The 24,399-nt window shown below is 51.8% G+C and overlaps 1 protein-coding gene across 2 annotated transcripts in view; it reads left to right on the top strand.

The window, feature by feature from the left end:
* DYNC1H1 (dynein cytoplasmic 1 heavy chain 1) overlaps positions 1–24,399 on the top strand; it is a 66,056-nt gene that overhangs the window by 5,331 nt on the left and 36,326 nt on the right. For both annotated transcript variants that reach the window (XM_062181061.1, XM_062181060.1), the window contains exons 2-21: positions 2,712–2,799; positions 6,401–6,574; positions 6,759–7,014; positions 7,390–7,576; positions 8,648–8,919; positions 9,005–9,232; positions 10,533–11,609; positions 12,157–12,336; positions 14,090–14,239; positions 16,532–16,678; positions 18,779–18,919; positions 19,427–19,603; positions 19,705–19,815; positions 19,895–20,014; positions 20,548–20,787; positions 22,712–22,867; positions 22,955–23,068; positions 23,596–23,706; positions 23,783–23,992; positions 24,169–24,315. In XM_062181061.1, coding sequence (XP_062037045.1) covers positions 2,712–2,799; positions 6,401–6,574; positions 6,759–7,014; positions 7,390–7,576; positions 8,648–8,919; positions 9,005–9,232; positions 10,533–11,609; positions 12,157–12,336; positions 14,090–14,239; positions 16,532–16,678; positions 18,779–18,919; positions 19,427–19,603; positions 19,705–19,815; positions 19,895–20,014; positions 20,548–20,787; positions 22,712–22,867; positions 22,955–23,068; positions 23,596–23,706; positions 23,783–23,992; positions 24,169–24,315 — 4,286 coding nt within the window. The remainder of the gene's footprint in view (positions 1–2,711; positions 2,800–6,400; positions 6,575–6,758; positions 7,015–7,389; positions 7,577–8,647; positions 8,920–9,004; positions 9,233–10,532; positions 11,610–12,156; positions 12,337–14,089; positions 14,240–16,531; positions 16,679–18,778; positions 18,920–19,426; positions 19,604–19,704; positions 19,816–19,894; positions 20,015–20,547; positions 20,788–22,711; positions 22,868–22,954; positions 23,069–23,595; positions 23,707–23,782; positions 23,993–24,168; positions 24,316–24,399) is intronic.

Raw genomic sequence — 24,399 nt, 5'->3', positions numbered from 1 at the left:
TTTGGGAGTGTGTGGGTGGAGGGAAATGAACGGTGGCGTCCACAGGCGGGGGAAGGGAGCACTCACCCTGTGGCTGGGAGAGAGCTGCAGGGCAGGCCACCCTCAGGCCTCACCAGAGTGCTCCGCCCCACCTCTGGCCACCGCTCCCCGGACGTGGTGGAAACGTGCCCTGGGTACTTCGGAGAGCGCAGGGTGTTTCTCAGGGTAGCTGAACTCGATCCTGAACTTGGTTAAAGCAGACAGGCTCTGCGCGTTCTCAGTGTGAGCATGCCAGTCAGCAGTGGTGTGCAGCGCGCTGCACCAGCCTGGCAGTAGACTGATGCTCTGGTTAGCCAACGGCCATTTTCAAAGCTTAGACATGTATTACACTCAGAAGTTGATCACCAAAGTGTCCAGCAGTCATTGTGCTGGGTCTCAGGGACCTGCAGCGAGGAACTTCTGGGCAGGTTCTCTGATTCTTTGTAGTAACAGCAGCACAGGGCCATTCGGCTACATAGTAACCGGTACCTACTTGAGTGGCCAAGGTGAAGCTTCTAAATACAAGAATAGCAGGATTAGTAGCCTCATACTAAGAATTAGCAATTAAGTGCCTCTCTCCTCTGAACCGTTTTTTAAAGTATTTCTACCAAAGTAGAGTTTCAGGTTATTGTTAGGAAGCTGTGGTCCCTCTCAGGGCCAGAACAGCATCCCAGGCTCTGTCCCTGTAAATGGGAGCAGGTCAGCCTCGGCCTTCTGCCTGTGTGCACGGAAAGGGAGTGTGCAATCAATGACTTGCACAAATTGTCATCAGGAGAGGCGGGGCTTTCCCAAGGCCGCAGGGAGGGTGCCTGCGTTGGTGAGGATGACGTCACTGGGTGTGCCCGCCGGAGCCCAGGCAGCATTCTTCTGCATTGCAGTGTGCTGGCTCGCGGAGCTGCGGTGCCTGCTCCCTTCACCCCGTGGCCCTGGGAAGCGGCTGCAGCCTCATCTCTGTGCTCAAACTGCATCTTTTTTTCCTTTGTGGTTTTGTTAGATTTTGAACCTTAATGGGGGAGGGTTGCTAATTCCAAATTCACACACGATATTTTTAGTTGTGCTGGTGATTTCCTTTGGTTGTATAATGCTGTTTTTATTTTCTATTTATCAAGTAGTGTTTTGATAACATGTTTTATAGAAACATTGAATGGAATTATGAGAAATTGAGAAAATTGAGGGGGAGGATATTTCATAACTCCACCCTAACAACTATTTTAGTGTGAGGGTATTTTTTTTAAACTTTAAAGCCAGCGAGTGAACTTGCAGATGGAAGATCTTGCTTTCTATCTCTCTGCCTTTCAAATAAAATGAAAATAAACAAACAAAAGTTTTATAAAACGAAATCCTGTAGGTTGCCTGGTTGAATAGCTCGCCTCTCTTCAACTGTCCGTTTTACATCTGCAACGTTGACGCCCAGGGGAAGAAGTGCTTTCCCAGGATCACTCAGCTGTGAGCAGTGGGACGAGCCGGGTCTCCTGCCTTGTCTGTCACCAGGAGGCCCTGATGGGAGCCGAGGCCTCCTGTGCCGGGGCAGCCGCGATGGTTCAGTCTGGGCACTCAGGGTAACACCACACAGAGAGGCTGGGGGTGCTCTCTGGTCTCTCCTTAGCTTTGGGCTCTGGCTCAGCTGCCTCTCGAGGCTGTCACACTGCCAGGTTCCAGGGAGTCTTTAGTGAGTACATGCGGTGCCATGCTGTGAGGAGCCTGGCCTGCATCACACCTGGAGCAGACTGACAGGCGCTGTGGTGGTGAGGACAGGAAGGCTGGGGATGCCCGTCGTGCCCGGGGTGTTTGTTTTTATTTATTTACTTGAGAAGCAGTACTCCCATGTACTCCCCAAATGCTACAGCGGGCCCAGGCTAGGCTGGAGCCCGGAGCCCAGCTGAGTACCGAACCCAGGCATTCCTTTTTTTTTTTTTAGAAAGCTTTTATTTAATAAATATAAAGTTCATAGGTACAGCTTTTGGAATATAGCAGTTCTTCCCCCCATACCTGCCCTCCAACCCCCACTCCTGTCCCATCTCCTACTCCCTCTCCCATCCCATTCTTTGTTAAGATTCAGTTTTAATTATCTTTATATACAGAAGATCAACCTATACTAAGTAAAGATTTCAACAGCTTGCACCCACGCAGACACACAAAGTATAAAGTTCTGTTTGAAGACTAGTTTTACCATTAATACCCCCCTGCCCTCGCACTGCACATGCACCCACTTGATTCGTTCTCCAGAACCCAGGAATGCCAGCAGATTAACCAGGAGAAGGTGCCAGGAGATTAACCACCTTGCCCAAGATCACACAGCAAATAAGTGACAAGGCAGGGCTAGAAAAAAACATGTAGGGAAGGAAAAGTAAATAGCACCATGTCATGGGGAGGTTTACGTTGATTTATCTATCTGAGAGACAAAAGGCAAAGAGAGAGCTCCCTCTGTTCCAACTGCCTAGGCCCAGTCAAAGCCAACTCCAGGGAACTCAGTCTGTGTCTCTGGTGTCGGTAAGGGACTTGGCTACTTGAGCCGGCATCCCAGGATGTGCAGGAGGTGGAGCTGGGACTCGAACCAGGCACTCTGATGTGCAGTGTGGATTCCCAACCAGCAGCTGCCACGTGGGGGTTTAAATGTCAGAGTAGGGGTAGCAGTCGACAAATAAGAGGGTGGAATGTTGATATGAATCTGAAATATTTATTTTGATTTATAGAGGATGTTGGTGATGAAGGAGAAGAAGAAAAAGAATTCATTTCCTATAACATCAACATTGACATTCATTATGGGGTTAAGTCCAACAGGTGAGTAGTGTGGATATACCATTATCTGAGATCTTGAATTTGTGAGAACAGAATGAATGTGAATCTTAACTGACCCAGATGAATAAGTTAGATTTCTGTTGTTTAAGTTCAGTATCTTTGATTTCGTGTTTTCAAATTAGGATTTCCAATTCAATGCACTGTAAATGCTGTAGTCTTTTAATTGTCATAGCATCCATCTTTATATCAGCTATTATGTACTTAACATATCTAGTAATACTCTCATATCTCATATCTGATTTTCATTGTTACAGATAACTAGTAAACATTCTTACGTACAGGTCTGATCTTTTTAGGATAAATCCCTAAAGATAGCATGACTAGTTCAGTGGCAAAGACCGTTAATGTTTGTAATGCATATCACTGGACTTTCCACCTGCTAGAAAGATAGCATCAAGTTGCAGTAGGATAAACACATCCACATTTAAATCTGTAAATGTTACTGGTTCTGCAGTGGTTTTTAGAAAATTTTTAAAAAACATTTTTAAAAATTATTTATTTATTTATTTATTTGGAAGGCAGACTTACAGAGAGAGGGGAAAGACAGAGACAGAGAGATAGGTCTTCCATCAGCTGGTTCATTCCCCAAATGGCCACAGCAGCTGAGGCTGGGCCAGGCCAAAACCAGTAGCCAGGAGCTTCATTCGGATCTCCTACATGGATGACAGGGGCCTAATCAGTTGGACCATCTTCCACTGCTTTCCCAGGTGCACTAGGAGGGAGCTAGATCAGAAGTAGAGCAGCTGGGGCTTGAACCAGTACCTATATTGGATGCTGGTATTGCAAGTGGCCGCTTAACCTGCAATGCTACTACACTGGCCCCAATTTTTTAAGAAATATTTAAAGGCAGAATGACAGAGAATGGAATAGAGACAGATCTTCCATCCTCTGGTTCATTCACCAAATGCCTGCCACAGCAGGGGTGGGCCAGGCTGAAGCCAGACGCTAGGAATTCCATCTGCGTCTCCCTGTGGGTGGGAGTACTTAGACCATCATCCAGTGCCTACCCCAGTACACTAGCAGAGAGCTGAACTGGAAGTGGAGGAGCGAGGTCTGAAACCAGCAGTCTGACGTGGGGTGTGGTCCTGCCAGGCAGCAGCTTAACCCACTGCACCACAGTGCCCGCCCTGAACTTTTTCAGGTTTCTAGGAAGTCACATGAATATAGAACCCCAGGTGTCTCTGGTGCCCATTTGCCACTTTTGCATTTTTTTGTCCTGTTAGTGATAAACAATGTACCCCTCATCCCTAAGTGCTTGAGTGTATTTTCCTAGGAGCAAGCACAAAGCCTCGGCTATCGACATCAGAAAGCATATTTGTTGCTGCAATGTCATTAGAGTAATGTTCGTATTGTCTCAGAAGTCTCATTGCCATATTCCGTGACCTAGGGGGTCACCCTGGTCCAGGGTCACGCCCTGCCCTGAGTCTCCCCTCGCATCTGCTTTCCTCCGGAGCAGCCCACCAGCCTGTGAGCCTCTCCTGGCATAGACGGATGTGACAGCCACAGACCAGTGGTTTCATGGAACATCTGTCTTTTTTTAAGATTTATTTATTTGTTTGAAAGGCAGAGAGAGAGAGACAAAGAGGTCTTCCATCTGTTAGTTTGCTCCCTAAATGGATGCAACGGCCTGAACTGGGCCAATTCGAAGCCAGGAGCCTCTTCTGGGTCTCCCACATGGGTACAGGTGCCCAAGGACTTGGGCCATCTTCTACTGCTTTCCCAGGCCACAGCAGAGAGCTGGATCAGAAGGAAGTGAAGCAGCTGGGACTCAAACCTGTGCTCATATGGGATGCCGGCACTGCAGGCGGTGATTTTACCGGCTATGCCACAGCACCGGCCCCTCGTGGAATATTAGTTTGTCTGATGTTTTTCCCATAATTAGATTCAGGGTATACGTTTTCGGCAGGAATATGGTTGTGATTTTATTCCTTCTCAGATACGTCACGTCGGGAAACTTCATTGACTTTTTTTGTGGGGGGGAGGTGTTTTTGTTTTTGTTTTTCTGGTTTTTTTTGTTTGTTTGTTTGTTTTTTGAAAGCTTTTATTTAATAAATATAAATTTCATAGGTACAGCTTTTGGAATATAGCAGTTCTTCCCCCCATACCCGCCCTCCCATCCCACCTCCTACTCCTTCTCCCATCCCATTCTTCATTAAGATTCAATTTTAATTATCTTTATATACAGAAGATCAACTCTATACTAAGTAAAGATTTCAACAGTTTGCACCCACACAGACACGCAAAGTATAAAGTACTGTTTGAAGACTAGTTTTACCATTAATTCTCATACTACAACTCATTAAGGACAGAGGTCCTACATGGGGAGCAAGTACACAGTGACTCCTGTTGTTGATTTAACAATTGAAATTTTTATTTATGACATCAGTGATCACTCGAGTCTCTTTTCATGAGCTGCCAAGGCTAAAAAGCCTTTTGAGCCCACAAACACTGTCAGTATTTAGACAGAGCCATAATCAAAGTGGAAGTTCTCTCCTCCCTTCAGAGAAAGGTACCTCCTTTTTTGATGGCCCCTTCTTTCTACTGGATTCTCACAGAGATCTTTCGTGTAGGTCATTTTTTTTGCCAGTGGCTTGGCTTTCCATGCCTGAAGTGCTTTCATGGGCTTTTTAGCCAGATCTGAATGCCTTAAGGGCTGATTCTGAGGCCAGAGTGCTGTTTAGGGCATTTGTCATTCTGTGAGTCTGCTGTGTGGTCTGCTTCCCATGTTGAATCCTTCATTGACTTTTTAATTGTATTTCAAGTTCTGGTCTGGGAGCTGGAAAATTGAAACATCTTTAGTTAGTCTGAATCCATTAATTAGTTATTGTTTGGCACCGGTTGTAACAGTAGCAAACAAAACAAAACCCAATGCCTGTTCCCAAGAAGCTGCTGGTCTTTGAGAAGAAAATTGGCAGGTATACAACTAATATTCAGCAAAACGTCCCAGAACACGAACGTCAGAGAGATTGCTCAGGTCAGGGACAGGCCCGTGGAGGAGCCATGCTGGAGCTGACTGTGGGAGGTCCCTGGCTTTCATCAGATGAATATGCAGACACATAGCACGTGGTATGCGGAGGAGATGCAATGTCTAATTTAAGTGATGACTTAGAGTGGGGAAGAGGTAAAATTGGAAAAGATGGCCAGCGCCAGGCAGAGAGCCTGCAGTGCCCTCTTCTCACTTCCCTGTGAGGGACTTTGGTTTCCTCAAACAGATTTGTGACTTAGTGCAGCAAATGAGTGGTTCAGGTTAGTGTAAGGTGAGGTTTAAGTACATCTTGGCTTGTAACTTACACTTACAACTTAACTAGGGCAGGCTAGTTTTAGGCCAAGATCGTGAGCTCAGCCCGTTTACATGGCAAGTTAACTTTGCCTTGTTTTGTGATCCCGTGGTCGAGCCATGACCGTGATGCCCTAGTTCTCAGAGTGAGGAAGACAAGCAGCAGTCTCAGTGTCAGAGAAGCGGCAGTGTGCAGTCAGTTCTTAATGTGATTTGTAAATTAAACTCAGAAATGACGTTTTAATTTGCAGCACACAGGTGGCTGCCGTTGGTGAGGCTGCACTCATTTCTTTGTTTGCCTCTAAGCTTGGCGTTCATTAAGCGAACTCCTGTGATTGACGCGGATAAGCCAGTGTCTGCCCAGCTCCGCGTGCTCACGCTCAGCGAAGACTCGCCCTACGAAACTCTGCATTCTTTCATCAGCAATGCCGTGGCTCCTTTTTTCAAGTCCTACATCCGAGAGTCTGGCAAAGCAGACAGGTGAGTGCCGCTTTTCCTTCTGTGGTTTGAACGCCATGGCTCACTTACCGTTCACACAACAGCAACACAACACAAAGGTGATGTGAAACCCGGGAGTTGGGAGCGTGGTGCCTTGTGAGTGAACACGGGGCTCGCTAACATTTGGCAGACCTGAAACCTGACCTTGAACTTCACGTCTTCGTAGGGATGGCGATAAAATGGCTCCCTCGGTCGAGAAGAAGATCGCAGAGCTGGAGATGGGGCTCCTGCACTTGCAGCAGAACATCGAGATCCCGGAGATCAGCCTGCCCATCCACCCGATCATCACCAACGTGGCCAAGCAGTGCTACGAGCGCGGCGAGAAGCCGAAGGTTACAGACTTCGGAGATAAGGTTGAGGACCCGACGTTTCTCAATCAGCTGCAGTCTGGAGTTAACCGCTGGATCCGAGAAATTCAGAAAGTAAGAGCCGTGCTGCAGGAAGGCTCGCCTGCCTTTCTGTCGACAAGGTCGATTTCTCTGGTGACCAGTTAGTGGTCCCCCTCCTTCCGGGAACACTCGGCACAGGGACAGCATTACTCAGGGCACAGTTTGAGGGGCTCCAAACAGGTCATGGGAAGGGGAACTCAAGAAAATGCAGATTTGCCGTGAACTGTTTGAAATCTCTTGTGTTGAGCCTGAAAGAGCATTAATCCCAGTGTCTCAAACCGAACCACTTTCAATTTGCAGGCAGGAAACCCACCTGAAATGTAACTGTTGATCTCTGTTTACTTACTGGTACTTCTTCTACCTGTGCTGGAACAGTGGATGCCCTTGAATGCTATTTTGTCTTCAAAGGTGACCAAACTGGATCGGGACCCTGCGTCGGGCACTGCTCTGCAGGAGATCAGCTTTTGGCTGAACCTGGAGCGTGCGCTGTATCGCATCCAGGAGAAGCGCGAGAGCCCTGAGGTCCTCCTGACCCTGGATATCTTGAAACATGGCAAGCGCTTCCACGCCACCGTCAGCTTTGACACCGACACAGGTAAAACCTGGCCAGGAAGTTACCGGTGTTGCTTTATGAGGTCTTGCTTGATGAGTAGGTGCTTGTAACGGTTTCTGTCTCATCGCTCCCCCAGTTCCAGTGAGTGACACTGCTAGCAGTGTCCAGTTGTGAGCCACCCGGGTGCTGGGCAACCTCCGGTATCTCAGCTGCTCGGCTCCTCTAGGGGGTGGCCCTTCTGGTGCGAGATGGAGCATGCTTTGGGCAGCCCAGACAGGAAGCTGGTGTAGGTTAGGCGGAGGCTGTTGCCCGGAGGGCTGAGGAAGAGAGCTGGCCAGCTCTTGCCCTTCGCTTCTCTGCCCTCCTCCCATTCTGATAGGTGGGCAGAATAGATGGAGCTTTGTGGATTTTTTGTTTTGTTTTAAAGATTTGTTTTATTTGAAAAGCAGAGTGACAGAGGGAGAAAGAGAAAGAGCTTCCATCCACTGGTTCACTATCCAGATGGCCGCAATAGCCAGGGCTTGGCCAGGCCAAAACCAGGAGCCAGGAACTCCATGTGTTTCCCACGTGGGTGGCAGGGGCCCAAGCACTTGGGCCCTCCTGTGCTGCCTTCCTGGGAGTGTTAGCAGGGAGCTGAATCTGAAGTGGAACAGCTGGACTCAAACTGGCTGTGCAGTATGGGATCCCAGCGTCACGTGCAGGGGCCTGGCCGAACGCGCTGCACCACAGCCCCAGCACCAGCAATAGATTAGTTAAAGCCCAGGTTTCTGTGCTTCCCCAACTCGAGCCAAGGCACAAAGTCTGAATTCATTGTTCACAAGGATAATAACATTTTAGTTTCTTGACATGTAATTATTAGTATTAGAACATTTAGATGATACAAAAAGCAAAAAATAGTCAAATGTAGCCTCAGCCTCGAGTGCGTATGAGTTAAGCAGCAGGACCACACCATGGTTACCCTACACGTTACATTACTTTTTCAAGTATCCTCAACAGATTGGTTTGTGTCATTAAGTATTTTGCAACATGACAATGTTGGGTTTTAAGGATGTATTTTAATTTACCTACTTTATTACCTTGTGGAAGCTGTTACCTGTGTCCCTGTTAACCTAGGTCTGAAACAGGCTTTGGAGACTGTGAATGACTACAATCCTCTGATGAAAGACTTCCCGCTGAACGATTTGCTGTCTGCCACTGAGCTGGACAAGATCAGGCAGGCACTTGTTGCGATTTTCACCCACTTGAGAAAGATCCGAAACACAAAATACCCCATTCAGAGGGCCCTGCGCTTGGTGGAGGCCATTTCAAGAGACTTGAGTTCTCAGTTACTCAAAGTGTTGGGCACCAGGAAACTGATGCACGTTGCGTACGAAGAATTTGAGAAAGTAAGTTCTAGCCTACTAGGAGGCAGCCTCGAGGCGTGGGGTGGACGTGCTTCGGTAATGAGCTTCGTCTCCAATCGCATCCTAGGTAATGGTGGCGTGCTTCGAAGTGTTCCAGACGTGGGATGACGAGTACGAGAAGCTGCAGGTGTTGCTGAGAGACATCGTGAAGAGAAAGAGGGAGGAGAATCTGAAGATGGTGTGGCGGATCAACCCCGCGCACAGGAAGCTGCAGGCGCGCCTGGACCAGATGCGCAAGTTCAGGCGGCAGCACGAGCAGCTGCGGGCGGTGATCGTCAGGGTCCTGAGGCCACAGGTCTGGTTTGCACGCTAAAGCCGGTGCTGGCCTTGTTGTAAAGAATCAGCCCTTTCTCTGTTTCGCCGAGTACTGCCGAGTACTTCTTTAGCTCCACTTCCTTCTTGTTGCTGTCGTCTTTAATATCTGTGGCCTTGTTTAGATTGTTTCAATCCAAACCTCCAGTGTTCTGCCTCCATTCACCCCCTCCCATTGTGCGTGAACTCTGGAGGCAGACTTGGCTATGTGGCTGGAATTCGTTTTTTGGTTTTTTTTAATATAAATTTTTTTAAGATTTATTTATTTATTTGAAAGTCAGAATTACACCCAGAAGAGAGGAGAGGCAGAGAGAGAGGTAGAGGGAGCGAGATCGTCCATGCGATGGTTCATTCCCCAATTGGCCACAGTGGCCGGAGCTGTGCTGATCCAAAGCCAGGAGCCAGGAGCTTCCTCCAGGTCTCCCACATGGGTTCAGGGACCCAAGGACTTGGGCCATCTTCTACTGCTATCCCAGACCATAGAGGAGAACTTGATTGGAAGAGGAGCAGCCGGGACTAGAACTGGTGCCCATATGGGATGCCAGCACTTCAGGCCAGGGCATTAACCCGCTGCGCCACAGCGCCGGCCTCAGGATTCGTTCTTTAGCCCCTGTTTCACCTATAAAATGAGGATAATCATTAATATGCCAGGGTTTATTCCAAACGGAATGACTCTCTTTCTGTTTTCTCTGTTTACCAATTCTTTTCTTTAACGCATCCAGTCAGAACATCATTACAGAGCTAAAATGAACTCTACTGCGTTTACCTGGCCTTGTTGAGTAGCAGGTTTTTGTTTGATTTTTTCTGTTATGAATAGTAGTTTTTTTTTTTTTTTTTTTTTTTTTGAGAGGCAGAGTAGATAGAGAGAGAGAGAGAGACAGAGAGAAAGGTCTTCCTTTTTGCTGTTGGTTCACCCTCCAATGGCCGCTGCGGCCGGCGCATCTCGCTGATCTGAAGCCAGGAGCCAGGTGCTTCTCCTGGTCTCCCATGGGGTGCAGGGCCCAAGCACTTGGGCCATCCTCCACTGCACTCCCGGGCCACAGCAGAGAGCTGGCCTGGAAGAGGGGCAACCGGGACAGAATCCGGTGCCCCAACCAGAACTAGAACCCGGTGTGCCGGCGCCGCAAGGCGGAGGATTAGCCTGTTAAGCCACGGCGCCGGCATGAGTAGTAGTTTTAAAGTGTTTAAAAGTTTAGAAACCTGTCTTGATGGAACTCTTGTGTGGTGTGAACAGAAAACAAGAATGCCAGTCAGTGAGCGTGTCTGTTACGCGTCTCTTTAAGGTCACAGCCGTTGCGCAGCAGAACCAAGGAGAGGTTCCCGAGCCCCCGGATATGAAGGTGGCGGAGGTTCTCTTTGATGCTGCTGATGCCAATGCCATCGAGGAAGTGAACCTTGCTTACGAGAATGTCAAAGAAGTGGACGGGCTTGATGTGTCCAAAGAAGGCACGGAGGCGTGGGAGGCCGCCATGAAGAGGTACGACGAGAGGATCGACAGAGTGGAGACCCGGATCACTGCCCGCCTCCGAGATCAACTCGGCACAGCCAAGAATGCCAACGAAATGTTTAGGATTTTCTCCCGGTTCAACGCGCTCTTTGTCAGGCCTCACATCCGCGGGGCCATCCGTGAATACCAGACCCAGCTGATCCAGCGGGTGAAAGACGACATCGAGTCCCTGCATGACAAGTTCAAGGTCCAGTACCCGCAGAGTCAGGCTTGCAAGATGAGCCACGTCCGTGACCTGCCCCCCGTGTCCGGGTCTATCATCTGGGCCAAGCAGATCGACAGACAGCTGACCGCCTACATGAAACGCGTGGAGGACGTCCTGGGCAAGGGCTGGGAGAACCACGTGGAAGGGCAGAAGCTGAAGCAGGATGGAGACAGCTTCCGCATGAAGCTCAACACCCAGGAGATCTTCGAGGACTGGGCCCGGAAGGTGCAGCAGCGCAACCTGGGCGTCTCGGGCCGCATTTTCACCATCGAGAGCACGCGTGTGCGCGGCCGCACGGGGAATGTCCTGAAGCTGAAGGTCAACTTCCTCCCGGAGATCATCACGCTGTCCAAAGAAGTCCGGAACCTCAAGTGGCTCGGCTTCCGCGTCCCGCTGGCGATCGTGAACAAGGCGCATCAAGCGAACCAGCTGTACCCGTTTGCCATCTCGCTGATCGAGAGTGTTCGTACTTACGAGCGGACCTGCGAGAAGGTTGAGGAGCGAAACACCATCTCACTCTTGGTAGCCGGCCTGAAGAAGGAAGTGCAGGCTTTGATCGCAGAGGGCATTGCCCTGCTGTGGGAGTCCTACAAACTGGACCCTTACGTGCAGCGCCTGGCCGAGACCGTCTTCAATTTCCAGGAAAAGGTGTGCTCCGATTCAGCTCTTTGGTGCCTTGGCGTGGGCCGGAGCTTAGAAGTGGCTGACTCAGGACCGTGTCCTCCTGGGGACGGCACGTGGGGTTGCCCCAGCCTGCAGCTGTGTGGGCTGCAAGGAAAGGGGCCGTTTTGGTCACTGTGCTATAGATGGGGTGGGGCCGTTAAGAAATACCCCAAGTTCAGGAGCCAGTGGAGAGGTGGACCCAGAAATCCGACAGAGCACAGGGAGAGCTGTGTTGCTGATACAGCTGGGGCTGGTCACCCCTGCCTCAGATCCTTCCCAGTCCCTAGCATAGCTGGAGTGGCACAGACCTCCGGGCCCGAAGCCTGCCCCACCAGCAGACAAGAGTGTCTGAGCACAGGCTGCCTCCCCAGAGCAGAGGGCGAGCAGGGGTGGGCAAGGCAGAGGTTCCCAGCCTTCCTCTTCCCCGCAGCCAGGCTGAGCTGGTGATGGGGAGCTGCTCTGCAGACTGAGAGGAGGGCACATAAAATACAGGAGTAGAGTGAGTGGATTTCAAATGTTCGTCTGTGTTTAGGTGGACGATCTGCTGATAATTGAAGAAAAAATAGACCTGGAAGTCCGGTCCCTGGAGACCTGCATGTACGACCACAAGACTTTCTCAGAGATCCTGAACAGAGTCCAGAAGGCCGTGGATGACCTGAACCTGCACTCCTATTCCAATTTGCCCATCTGGGTCAACAAGCTGGATCTGGAGGTGAGGGCAGGGCCAGGGACCGTGCCTGCTGCCTGCTGGGCCGTAGGCGTGGACCCTGTTGTAGGTCTGCTCGTCACGAGAGAGCCTTTTTCCTTAGCAGTTATCTGATAGTCCAGTTCCCTTCCAGAGCCCCATCTAGTGATAGAGCTGAGCTCTGGTGCCGCAGGTCCCTGCTCGTGTCACTTGTAAGTGGGAAGCAGGGAGCTGAGGGAGGAGAGAGAGCTCTCTATTGGCTGGGTTTTGACAACTTTCTATTTGCCATGCTCTTTTTTTTTTTTTTAAGATTTATTTATTTGAAAGAGAGGCAAAGGCAGAGAGAGAGAGCGCTTCCATCTGCTGGTTCACTACCCAAATGGCCTCAATGGCCAGGACCAGGCTGGAGCCAGGAGGTTCATCCAGGTCTCCCACATGGGTGCAGGGCCCAAGACTTCGGCCATCTTCCACTGCTTTCCCAGGTGCAATAGTGGGGAGCTGGATCATAAGTGGGACACCAGGATTGAATGGCGCCCATACGTGATGCTGGCACTGCAGGTGGCGGCTTTACCCGCTGCACCACAGTGCCAGCCCCTGACCTGTTCTTCTTACAATATAGATTTTCTTTCCTCCTCTTCAGGCGTCTTTCTTTCTTTCTTTCTTTTTTTTTTTTTTTTGACAGGCAGAGTGGATAGTGAGAGAGAGACAGAGAGAAAGGTCTTTTTGCCGTTGGTTCACCCTCCAATGGCCGCTGCGGCCGGCGCATCGCGCTGATCCGAAGCCAGGAGCCAGGTGCTTCTCCTGGTCTCCCATGCGGGTGCAGGGCCCAAGGACTTGGGCCATCCTCCACTGCCTTCCTGGGCCACAGCAGAGAGCTGGCCTGGAAGAGGGGCACCGGGATAGAATCCGGCGCCCCAACCGGACTAGAACCTGGTGTGCCGGCGCCGCAAGGCGGAGGATTAGCCTGTTGAGCCACAGCGCCGGCCAAGGCGTCTTTCTCTGTCCACGCTGCCTCTCCCCAATCTAGAAAGAAATCCTCTCGTCCCTGTTGGGGCAGGGAGTGGTGTAGGTGTACGTGCAGTGAGCTTACGAATCCTTGGCTTTCCTCACGGGTGGACTTAAGCAAGCCTGGCAGTGGAGTGTCTGGGTGGAGGGAATTTACTAGCCAGTGCTACAGGCCACACCTGGTTGGGTCCCAAGCTGTTGGTGGTTTTCCCCTTCCTGTTTTTCATGATGGATAAGTAGGTTGCAGTGGACCCACAGAGTGGACGCTGACAGTCGGAGCTCACAAACCCTGCTGTTGTAAACGCACAGACCCACAGCCGCTCAGGAAGCCTGGGGCTGTCACAGCCGCACTGAGCACACTCCCAGCCAGGCTGCAGGGCCCAGCGCAGACAGCTGGCGGGGGCGTGCAGCGGAAGGGAACATTCTCTGCTTGTTAAAATACAGTGATTTGCTCTCCAAATTAGAGGTTTTTCCTGCCTTTGAGGCTGCCAGGAAAACGCAGTAGTTTTGTGAATTTTCAGGACTCATTGCAGAACATCATCTGCTGCATAGCGGCGGCCTGTCACTTACAGTTGGGAGGCCTGGGGATTCGTCAGGCCAGAGCGGAGTACACAGCCCGCCTGAGGGGCCCAGTGAGGCGGGGTGGGCGTAGACAGCAGGGTTGTCATCGGTAACGTCTTGTCCCCGACCTGAAACACCTGTGGTTTTCTGATTCGTGTGTCTTGTGAGCTCACGTTGGGAGAAATGCCGCTCCCTGATGCTACTTTCTCTGTAGATTGAAAGGATACTGGGAGTCCGTCTGCAAGCTGGCCTGAGAGCGTGGACCCAGGTCCTTCTTGGACAAGCTGAAGACAAAGCTGAGGTTGACATGGATACGGATGCTCCTCAGGTCAGCCACAAGCCTGGGGGAGAGCCAAAGATCAAGGTGAGTGTGCCTGCCGTCGTGTTTGCTGGTAGCTGAGATGGTCGCCCCTGCAGACGCACCCCTGGCCATGCGTCCCACAGCACAGTCACCCTTCCCCAGCTGAGGAGGTGTCACTGGGCCACTGGTGATGCGTGGGCTTCGTGTGCCTGTGACGTTGTGAGGAGGAAGCATCACCCACTGTGGTCTTCTTCCAGCTGTCTCATTCTAGTCACGAGAAGAGCATCACACAGTCCCAGGTTGAGGGTCAGTCTGCAAAGTCTGCCCCGTACCCTTCCTAAGTGTCAAGGTCATGAAAGACAGAAATCAGCAGGGCTGGAAGGGGTTAAAGAGACAGCTGACTTGGATGAGATCCTGGGAAACCCAGCTGAAGTCTTCGCTAATACACATCTCCGTGGGGCGGCCACTCTGCGGAGTGAGATGCCAGCGAGGGACAAAGCTGGGGAGGCACGCGTGGAGCGTCTGTGGACTTCCCTGCCACTCTCCTGTGAGCCTGTCAGAGTCCCAAGACTCCTACATGAGAAGTAAACTTTATTTAGTTATTTATTTTTAAAGATATATTTATTTGAAGGGCAGAGTTACAGGGTGAGAGAGACAGAAAGATCTTCAACCACTGATTCACTCTCCAGTGGTCACAACAGCTGGGGCTGGGTCAGACTGATGCCAGGAGCCTGGAACTCTGTCCGGGTCTCCCATGCGGGTGCAGGGGCCCAAGCACTTTGGCCATCTTCTGCTGCTTTCCTAGATGCATTAGCAGGGGGCTAAACTGGAAGTGGAGCATCTGGGAATCAAACTGGCCCTCCACTGGGATGCTGGTATCGCAGGCGATGGCTTAACCCACTGCGCCACAGTGCACCACAGTGCCAGCCCCTAAAAAATAAATTTTAGAAAAAAAAAAAAAAATAAAGCTACTCTGCAGAAGGAGGACCTTCCCTGCTTGCTGAGTTTTCATGCTGATCTGAGCGTTACCTGCCACAGATAGAAGTTCCAGCCAGGACACTAGATGTGACAAGAGTCAGCCCAAGCCTCGTGAAAGGACAGGGCAGCACGTGGGCAGACTGGGGTGGACAGCGGTCTCTGCCTCCCAAGCCATCTGTTCCATTTGTCTGAGGAAGTGGTCACCTGGGCCTTAGCCAGCCTTCCAGAGAATCAGTACCGCTGATCGCCGAGGGCTACCCCGGGTACTTTTGGTTGCTCCAGGCGGTGGTGACGCCCCCCTGGTGGTACTTGGCAGGCACCCGTTTGAGCTCTGTTTCCAGCCTTTGTGCAGTATTCGCTTACAGCAGGCTCTCACAGGACCTGTGCAGGTGAAGACTGACGTGGAGACATAATTGCCTCTTTTTCCAACCCAGACTGTACCTTTTCATTTTTTCTTCACGCTTGAATTTTTAAAATTATTTTAATATTACAGGTTTTGATTCCCAGAGCATACTTTAAAACTGCTGAGTCTCAGAGAAGCGAATGAGCTGTCGGAGTAGGCAGGGTCACCCAGTGAGACTCACTGGGATTCTTGAGCAGCCTAGGCACTGGCGGCTGGAGAGTCCCCTCCACCCACGGAGCCCCAGGCAGGGCCGTGTGTTCCTCATGGCACCCCATCAGCGGCGCTGGTTTCTCAGCTCCCAAGACGGTTATGGCAAGAGATGGTTGTATTTGCCAGATTGTGTGGTGCCTGGTTGAGCACCTGTCAGAGCTTCAACACCTGGGCACAGGGGCACAGGGGGCCCAGGAGGTGGTGAGGCAGTGCCTGGCCTCTGACTTCCATGATCATTTGGGGGCAGGGACGTGTCACATCGTGAACAGGAAATTACGCAAAATCGCGTCTAATAAAGTGACACACTAAGTTCACACCAAGGTAGTTTTGTTTTTGTTTTTTAAGATTTATTTATTTCTTTGAAAGTCATAGTTACACAGAGAGGCAGAGAGAGAGAGAGAGAGAGAGAGAGAGAGAGGTCTTCCATCCACTGATTCACTCCCCAATTGGCTGCAATGGCAGGAGCTGCACCGATCCAAAGCCAGCAGCCAGGAGCTTCTTTTGGGTCTCCCACGCAGCTGCAGGGGCCCAAGGATTTGGGCCATCTTCTACTATTTTCCCAAGTCATAGCAGAGAGCTGGATAGGAAGTGGAGCAATTGGGACTTGAACCAGCACCCATATGGGATGCTAGCACTGCTCTACCCGCTTTGCCACAGCACCGGCCCCCTACCAAGGTAGTTTTAATAATTTAGGGACGATGTGATACAGCAGGACTTTTATTGAAATGGATTGCTGCGTAAAAAATGGAACTTTTCTTTTCTAGAATGTCGTTCATGAACTGAGAATAACCAATCAGGTTATCTATTTGAATCCACCCATTGAAGAGTGCAGATACAAACTCTATCAGGAGATGTTCGCCTGGAAGATGATTGTGCTGTCGCTCCCCAGGATCCAGAGTCAGAGGTACCAGGTGAGTCTTCGGGGGGCCTGAAGCACACCCCCTCTGTGGTGGTCTCTCCTGGGCTCTCCAACAGCTCCTCTCCCTGGAGAAGCTCGCTCTCTGCGAAGAGGAGGCTTTGTGCTACCTAATGTTTTCTCCAAGTAGCGACTTGGCGTCTTAGCTTGCTCTGTGAAGCAGAAATTCCCTCCATGAGCGTCTTTGGGAATCTTAATTCCTGCTTTTCATTTTTCCCTTTGATTAGGGAAGTTTTCAAGCACACACACAGTGGGAATCAGAGCCTCCAGTGCCCAGCCTTCTCTGTCATATGGCCGCTCTGATCTCACTTGTTCCCTTCCCCATCGCCTCACCCACTAGATGGGTTAGAGTGGATCCCGGCTCTCACTCGTCCACTGCTGGAGCAGAAGCAGAACTGAAAGACCGCGTGGCGCTTGGCCCCCAGCCAGTGTTGCTTCTGCACAGGACTGGTGGTTTCCGGGGGGGAGAGTCCATGGTCTGTGATGGGTGAGGGATCTCAGTAGGAAGCTTGCACTTTTTTTTTTTTTTTACATAAACCCAGTTCTTTTAGATTTTTTTAGGTGATTAATTGCTCATACCTTGAAATATTGGGGATGTTCAGCCCAAAACTGGACGACACCCAGCTCATCAGAACCAAGCGTGTAAACATTAGTTCCTGCCCCCAGAGAGCCTGCCTGCAGCCTTGAGCATCTTTCTCCTGTTCCAGCCTTCCGCGCTTCCCACTCCTCAGTCTCTTGCTCATCTCCACAAGGGCCGCCCTCCCCTTGGGCACCGGTTCCTGTCCTCTCATTCTAGTACTCAGCGGTTCTTGCCTCCTCTGAGCCTTCCTGACAGGTCGTGAGCTTGACCCACGTCCTGTGTCCCGCAGCTGCCTGCTTCTGTACACAGGGACGCTGTAGGAGAGCTCTGAGCCTTCCTGACAGGTCGTGAGCTTGACCCACGTCCTGTGTCCCGCAGCTGCCTGCTTCTGTACACAGGGACGCTGTAGGAGAGCTCTGAGCCTTCCTGACAGGTCGTGAGCTTGACCCACGTCCTGTGTCCCGCAGCTGCCTGCTTCTGTACACAGGGACGCTGTAGGAGAGCTCCTCTCTGGGGCTGGCGCCACCGCCTGACCTCTGTGCCCTGTGCAGTCGCCAGTGCCTCCCACTGCTGCCAGGTGGACTTGCGGGTCCTTTCCTGCCTTCTCGGCTGCAGGACTGGGCGAGTGCTCCCTGCTCCCCTGGTTTTCCCCGTTCTGTGACTGGTCCCCTTTTTTGGATTCCTCTTTTGCTCTCCTTCCTCCCAGCGTCCTAAGTGGGTGGTGCCCTCCCTACTCCTGCGCACCCTCTAGGTGTTCTTGTGCAGTCTGTTGACTTCAGATACCACCTGCCTGCTCTTACTCCATTACCTCCACCCGACCCTCACCCTGAACTCCAGGCCTGGCTGGCCGGCTGCCCACCTGGCTGTCCAGTGGACACGTTCAGACTTCACCCAGAAGGAGTCTTAAATCCTAAGTCGATCCTGACACTGCTCTTGGAACCCTTTATCAGCTGCCTGGCAGGTTCGCTGGGCGGCTGATTTCTGCTCAGAATCCCTGGTCGTGAGTGTTCACAGGGCTTTCTCCTCTCTCTGGCCTGCCCAAACGTCCCCTTCTCAGTGAGGCCTTTCCTGACTGGCCTGTTTAAAATACACCCTCCCTCCTGCTCTCCCTGTCACCCTTCCTGCTTTCTCCAGTGTTTCCCACATTCTGTGTATATTGCTTGTTCCGTAATTTTCTCCTCCCGTGGAGTGTGAGGGTGTGTGAGCAGGATTTGTGTGTGTTTCTTGTACTTTGGATAGAGCCACGTCGCGTCACGGGAACAGTTGAGTGAATGAATGCCCAGTGACTCTTGAACCGTTTGCACCACCAGCAGCACCGCCTGACTCCAGGCTGTGGTTAATGTGATGTTTCTGTACTGGGTTTGGGGAATGAAATATAAATAAGTGTTCTGGTTCCTGGTGGCTGGGGTAAGCAGGTGTTTTCCCTGAAACACCATTTTGGCCGTGAGCTCATCTTACATCAGTGAGAGGTCGCTTGGACCCGTGCACGCATTTACTGCTGGCTCTGCTGACTAGGTGGGCGTGCATTACGAGTTGACCGAGGAGGAGAAGTTCTACCGGAACGCACTGACTCGGATGCCCGACGGGCCTGCTGCCCTGGAAGAGTCCTATTCTGCCGTCATGGGCATCGTCAGCGAAGTGGAGCAGTACGTGAAGGTAGGCCACCCGCTTCTGCGGAGACAGCCGTGTGGGCACTGAGCACGAGATGGAACATACGTGGAGGTCTTATTTTAAGGCCAAGGAGAGACAATAGGGCAATTCTTTTGGATTTTAACTGAGACTCTGAAAGAGGAGAGAGGCAGAGATGTCTTCCATCTGCTGATTCATTCCCCAAGTGGCTGCAACAGCCGGGGCCAGGCCAGGCTGAAGCTAGGATCCTGGCATCAGTCTGGATCTCCCATGTGGGCGGTGGGCCCAAGTACTTGCGTCATCTTCCACTGCTTTCCCAGGAGCGTTGGCAGGGAGTGGATCGGAAGCACAGCATGAGAGCTGCTGGCGCCGTAGGCAGCAGCTTTACCCACTGTGCCACCGCACCAGCCCTGAGACTTTTCCTGATGGTGTTGAGAAGTGAACTTTTCAATGTGGTAGGAGCGTAGTGCGTAACAGGATCCTGCAGGATGAGCAGAGCAAGCCACACCATTGAACTCTGTTCCCCGTCTGCAGGTCTGGCTCCAGTATCAGTGTCTGTGGGACATGCAAGCCGAAAACATCTACAACAGACTTGGGGAAGATCTCAACAAATGGCAAGCACTCTTGGTCCAAATAAGAAAGGCCAGAGGGACCTTTGACAACGCGGAGACCAAGAAAGAATTCGGACCAGTGGTTATAGACTACGGCAAGGTGGGTATGCGGTCGGACCGCAGCCGTGACAGCAGCGTGGACGTGTGACCGTGCTGGTGGCAGGAGCTCACGCGGTGTTGCTGTGTGCTGTTCACCTGCAGGTGCAGTCCAAAGTGAACTTGAAGTACGACTCTTGGCATAAGGAGGTCCTCAGCAAGTTCGGGCAGATGCTGGGATCCAACATGACCGAATTCCACTCCCAGATCTCGAAGGTGAGGGCTGGGATTCTGCGGGAGATGAGGCTTCCCGCACGCCTTGGCCCCATGTGATCAAATCCCCCTCTCTGGACAGTCCCGCCAAGAGCTGGAGCAGCACTCGGTGGACACGGCCAGCACCTCCGACGCCGTGACCTTCATCACCTACGTGCAGTCTTTGAAGCGGAAGATCAAGCAATTTGAGAAACAGGTTGAGGTGAGCTCTGTGAATACTTAAAATTCTCAAACCAGATGTCTAGTTCAATTTGTGTTTTATGCTATTTTGCATTCTGACCAGACCCTTAAGGCCCTATTTCTTCCTGTGTGGGCACCAGCATTGCTTTTTAAATGCAGAGCAGAGACTGGCCCTGGAGTCTTCCCTTTAGAAAGTGCTGCAGTGGCTCGTACACAGCAGGGCTGAGGACGTCTGCGCTGTGTTCCAGGATCTGTTTACACTGGTTGTTTTCAAGCCATCCTCCCTGCGTGCCCCTTTTGGTGTCACTTGGAATGAAGGGGTGCAGTGTGGCTCCGCGGTGGTGCCTTGTCAGAGTCATCCGGGCACGGCGCGTGCCATCCCTGTGCCGGCTGTGCGGGGGTCACACAGTAGCCTCAGGAGGGAGGGCTTCCGGACGAGAGCAGACGCCCTGACCTGCTGTCCTCAGCCGTGGCGGGCCGTCTCTCTTGTGGGACTCTAGCAGTGGTTTCTGTGATCCTTACGGAAGGAAAAAACTGTTTTTTTAACTCTCAAAGCTCTACCGCAACGGCCAGCGCCTGCTGGAAAAGCAGCGGTTCCAGTTCCCGCCCTCCTGGCTTTATATTGACAACATCGAGGGCGAGTGGGGCGCCTTCAACGACATCATGCGGCGGAAGGACTCCGCCATCCAGCAGCAGGTGGCAAACCTGCAGATGAAGATCGTCCAGGAAGATCGGGCCGTGGAGAGCCGCACCACCGACCTGCTCTCCGACTGGGAGAAAACCAAGCCCGTCACGGTGAGTCCCTGGCGGAGCCCCGGGTGCTCCCGTATCCACAGTGCCGGTCACTGTGCTTCCCTTCAGACTTAAAAGGCCTGCAGCAGCCCCGACTTCCGCACTGAAGACTGCTTGCAGATGGCAAACGTGAAAACGTGCACCCGGCCCCAACTCTCTTCTCACCCAGGATGACGGTGCTGGCAAATCAAGGACTGACATCTTCTGTCCTTAATTCAGCCTCCTCCTTAGGCGTAGTCAAAAGTTGGAGTCTAATTCCTGGTGTGCACAGGCCCAGCCTCGCGTTGCTGATGGCTGTGCCTCTTGGGGGGATGCAGGCTCCGTTGTTGGTTCTGAACCTTTCTGTGCCCACAGTCTTCATGCGCCCGTGTCTGTGAGCCCTGCCTAGGCTCCAGGTATTACTGTAGCGGGTGGGGTAGAGCGGTGAGTGAAGACAGCAGCGCCCACCCTCACGGAACCGGGCTCCTATGCAGAGAGACAGATGTGGTCAGCGACGAGACCTCAGATGGTGTCAGGAAGGCCTTGCTGGGGAGGTAGAGCGGAGGGGAGACAGGCGAGGGGGAGCTGGGTCTGCCGATGACAGGGGACAACATGTAGGTCATGCGTGTGGGGTTCACTGGGGGCAGGATTCAGAATTTTTTTTTTCAGATTTACAAGTATGCATAGAATGGAAAAATGAAAAGGATTAAGATATTTTGAATGTTACTGTGACTTTCTGGTTCAGGGATGTAAGTTTTGCACAGCAGATCTGGCAGCAGACTGAGCCCCACAGCCACCCACGTGTTCCCCTTCCATCCTGGCCACGGCCATCCGTCCTGCTTTGGGGTCAATTTTGGTTTGCTGGTTCCTGCCTTTTTTTCTTTTTTATCTACTTGAAAGGCAGAATGACTACAGAGACAGAGAAATAGCTCTTCCATTCACAGACTTACTCCCAAAATGCCCACAGCAGCCAGAACCCGGGCAGGCCAAAGCCAAGAGTCTGGAATTGCAACCGCGTCTCCCGTGCGGGTGGCAGTGCCCTCCCAGGATGCATTAGCAGGAAGCTAGAGCAGAAGCAGAGGAGCCAGAATTTGAATTGGCGGTTCAGTTTGGGATGTGGCTGTCCCAGGCTGTGGCTTAACCCACTGTGCCACAATGTGTCCCTCCCAACTGCTGATGGGCCCTGTTTTAAAAAGAATTTTGGGGGCCGGCCTTGTGGCGTAGCAGGTAAAGCTGCTGCCTCTGATGCCGGCATCCCATATGGGCGCTAGATTGAGTCCTGGCTGCTCCACTTCCCATCCAATTCCTTGCTAATGTCTCTGGGAAAGTAGCGGAGGATAGCCCAAGTCTTTGGCCCTGCAACCCAGGTGGGAGACCTGGAAAAAGCTCTTGGCTTTGGTCTGGCCCAGCCCTGGCCTTTGGGGCCATTTGGATGGAAGATTGACATCTTAGTGCCAGTATAATGTTACTGTTAAATTTTAACTGGTCTTTTGCCTTGGTAGGAAACTGTAATACTTTTTATTGTTTTCAAGTGAGTAAAATGAGAAGGGAACCTGTAAGTAGTGTTAATGCTGAAGTCAAGTCCTTCTTTGGTGCTGTCTTCACTGGGGGACGGGTGTAACAGTTGTCCCCCTCAGGATAGGCGTGGCCGGCGGGCCTCAGAAGCCGTGCCTTGCTGGGTCCCTGGGAGCCCCAGGGCTCAGGTGAGATGATGCCTGAATGGCGAGATGGTCCACGGTGCTAATGTTTTCACATATAAAACACTGATGTCAGACTCACCTGCAGTACTCTGTGACATCCTCAGTTGACATGTCATTGAGTGTCCCACGTGGACGTGTTCAAGGAATCAGAAATTTCCAGAAGCCTGTCGGGCCCCTCCGGTACCTCAAGCCAGCTTTCCTCTCTGCTGAGCCTGCACGGCAACGCACTGTGCTTTGGATGCTTTCAGGGCAATCTCCGCCCAGAGGAGGCGCTGCAGGCCCTGACCATCTACGAGGGGAAGTTCGGGCGGCTGAAGGATGACAGAGAGAAGTGCGCCAAGGCCAAGGAGGCACTGGAGCTCACAGACACAGGACTTCTCAGTGGCAGTGAAGAGCGCGTGCAGGTACCAGCCGTCCGGTGGGGAATCTGCTGGGGTCTGAGGGCTTCTTTTTGTTTTTCAAACCCTGATCACGTCCCTTTCTTGCCACAGGTGGCCTTGGAAGAATTGCAGGACCTGAAGGGCGTTTGGTCAGAGCTCTCCAAGGTCTGGGAGCAAATCGATCAGATGAAGGAGCAGCCGTGGGTCTCAGTACAGCCTCGCAAGGTACGTGCCGTTGGGACGGGCACCTCTGGCGTTCGTATGTTACACTCCAGAGTCCTGGGAGCTCCGCCTGCAGGGCTCTGTGCTGAGTTCACGGGTCGCGTCGGTGACATTACTCACCTAGACTACTGTGAAATGTAGTTCAAAACCATTGTAAAAGACTTGTACATCAAGGCTGGTGTTGGCACGGTAGGGTAAGCTGCCCCTTGTGTTGCTGGCATTCCAGATCAGTGCCAGTTCAATACCTGGCTGCTCCATTTCCGTCCAGCTCCCTGCTGACGCACCCAGGAGGCAGCAGGTGATGGCCAAGTCCTTGGGCCCCTGCTGCCTACATCAGAGACCAGGATGGAATTCCTGACTCCTGGCTTCGGCCTGACCCAGCCCTGGCTACTGGGGAGTGAACCATCTTTCTGTCTCTGTCTCTGTCCTTCTTTCTCTATCACTCTGCCTTTTGAACAAATAAATAAAATTCTTTTTCCATTAAAAGAAACGTTAGCAAACTGAATACCTTCTGATTTTCCTCCTGACAGCTTCGACAGAACTTAGATGCCCTCTTGAATCAGCTGAAAAACTTCCCTGCCCGCCTGCGGCAGTACGCGTCCTATGAGTTTGTGCAGCGGCTCCTGAAAGGCTACATGAAGGTGGGGGACTGGTGTCACGGTGGGGGGTTCCACTGGAAGCTCCGTGCACAGGTGACACTGTTCCCTCTCTGGACAGATAAACATGTTGGTGATCGAGCTGAAATCCGAGGCGCTTAAAGACCGCCATTGGAAACAGCTGATGAAGCGGCTGCACGTGAACTGGGTTGTTTCTGAGCTCACCCTTGGCCAAATCTGGGACGTCGACCTGCAGAAAAACGAAGCCATTGTCAAGGATGTGCTGCTTGTGGCACAAGGGGAGATGGCTTTGGAGGAATTTTTGAAGCAGGTGAGTAACAGACGGGCATCCACTTTTAGGTTGTGTTTCCAGCTGTTTGTAGACTTCAGCCATGTGAAGTGGGGCCGTGTCACCTGCAGTCCTTTTTGTGCCTGTCACATTTGAGTCCGCCACGACTGGTGAATGCCCATGTTCTGATAACGTGCCTCTGTCTGGTTTGAATCCAGATAAGAGAAGTGTGGAATACCTACGAGCTGGACTTGGTTAACTATCAGAACAAGTGCCGCTTGATCCGCGGCTGGGACGACCTCTTCAACAAGGTCAAGGAGCACATCAACAGCGTCTCCGCCATGAAGCTGTCTCCGTATTACAAGGTACCCTCGTGGGAAGCTAGGTGACGCCTGGCTGGGCTCCTTGCCTGCGTGTCTTCCCGGAGCCTCAGCCTCCAGTGAGCGCTG

Source organism: Lepus europaeus, chromosome 22 (genome assembly GCF_033115175.1).
Source record: "Lepus europaeus isolate LE1 chromosome 22, mLepTim1.pri, whole genome shotgun sequence".
Lineage (NCBI taxonomy): Eukaryota > Metazoa > Chordata > Mammalia > Lagomorpha > Leporidae > Lepus > Lepus europaeus.
The sequence above is the reverse complement of the archived record's forward strand: the minus strand, read 5'-3'. Positions and strand labels throughout refer to the sequence as shown.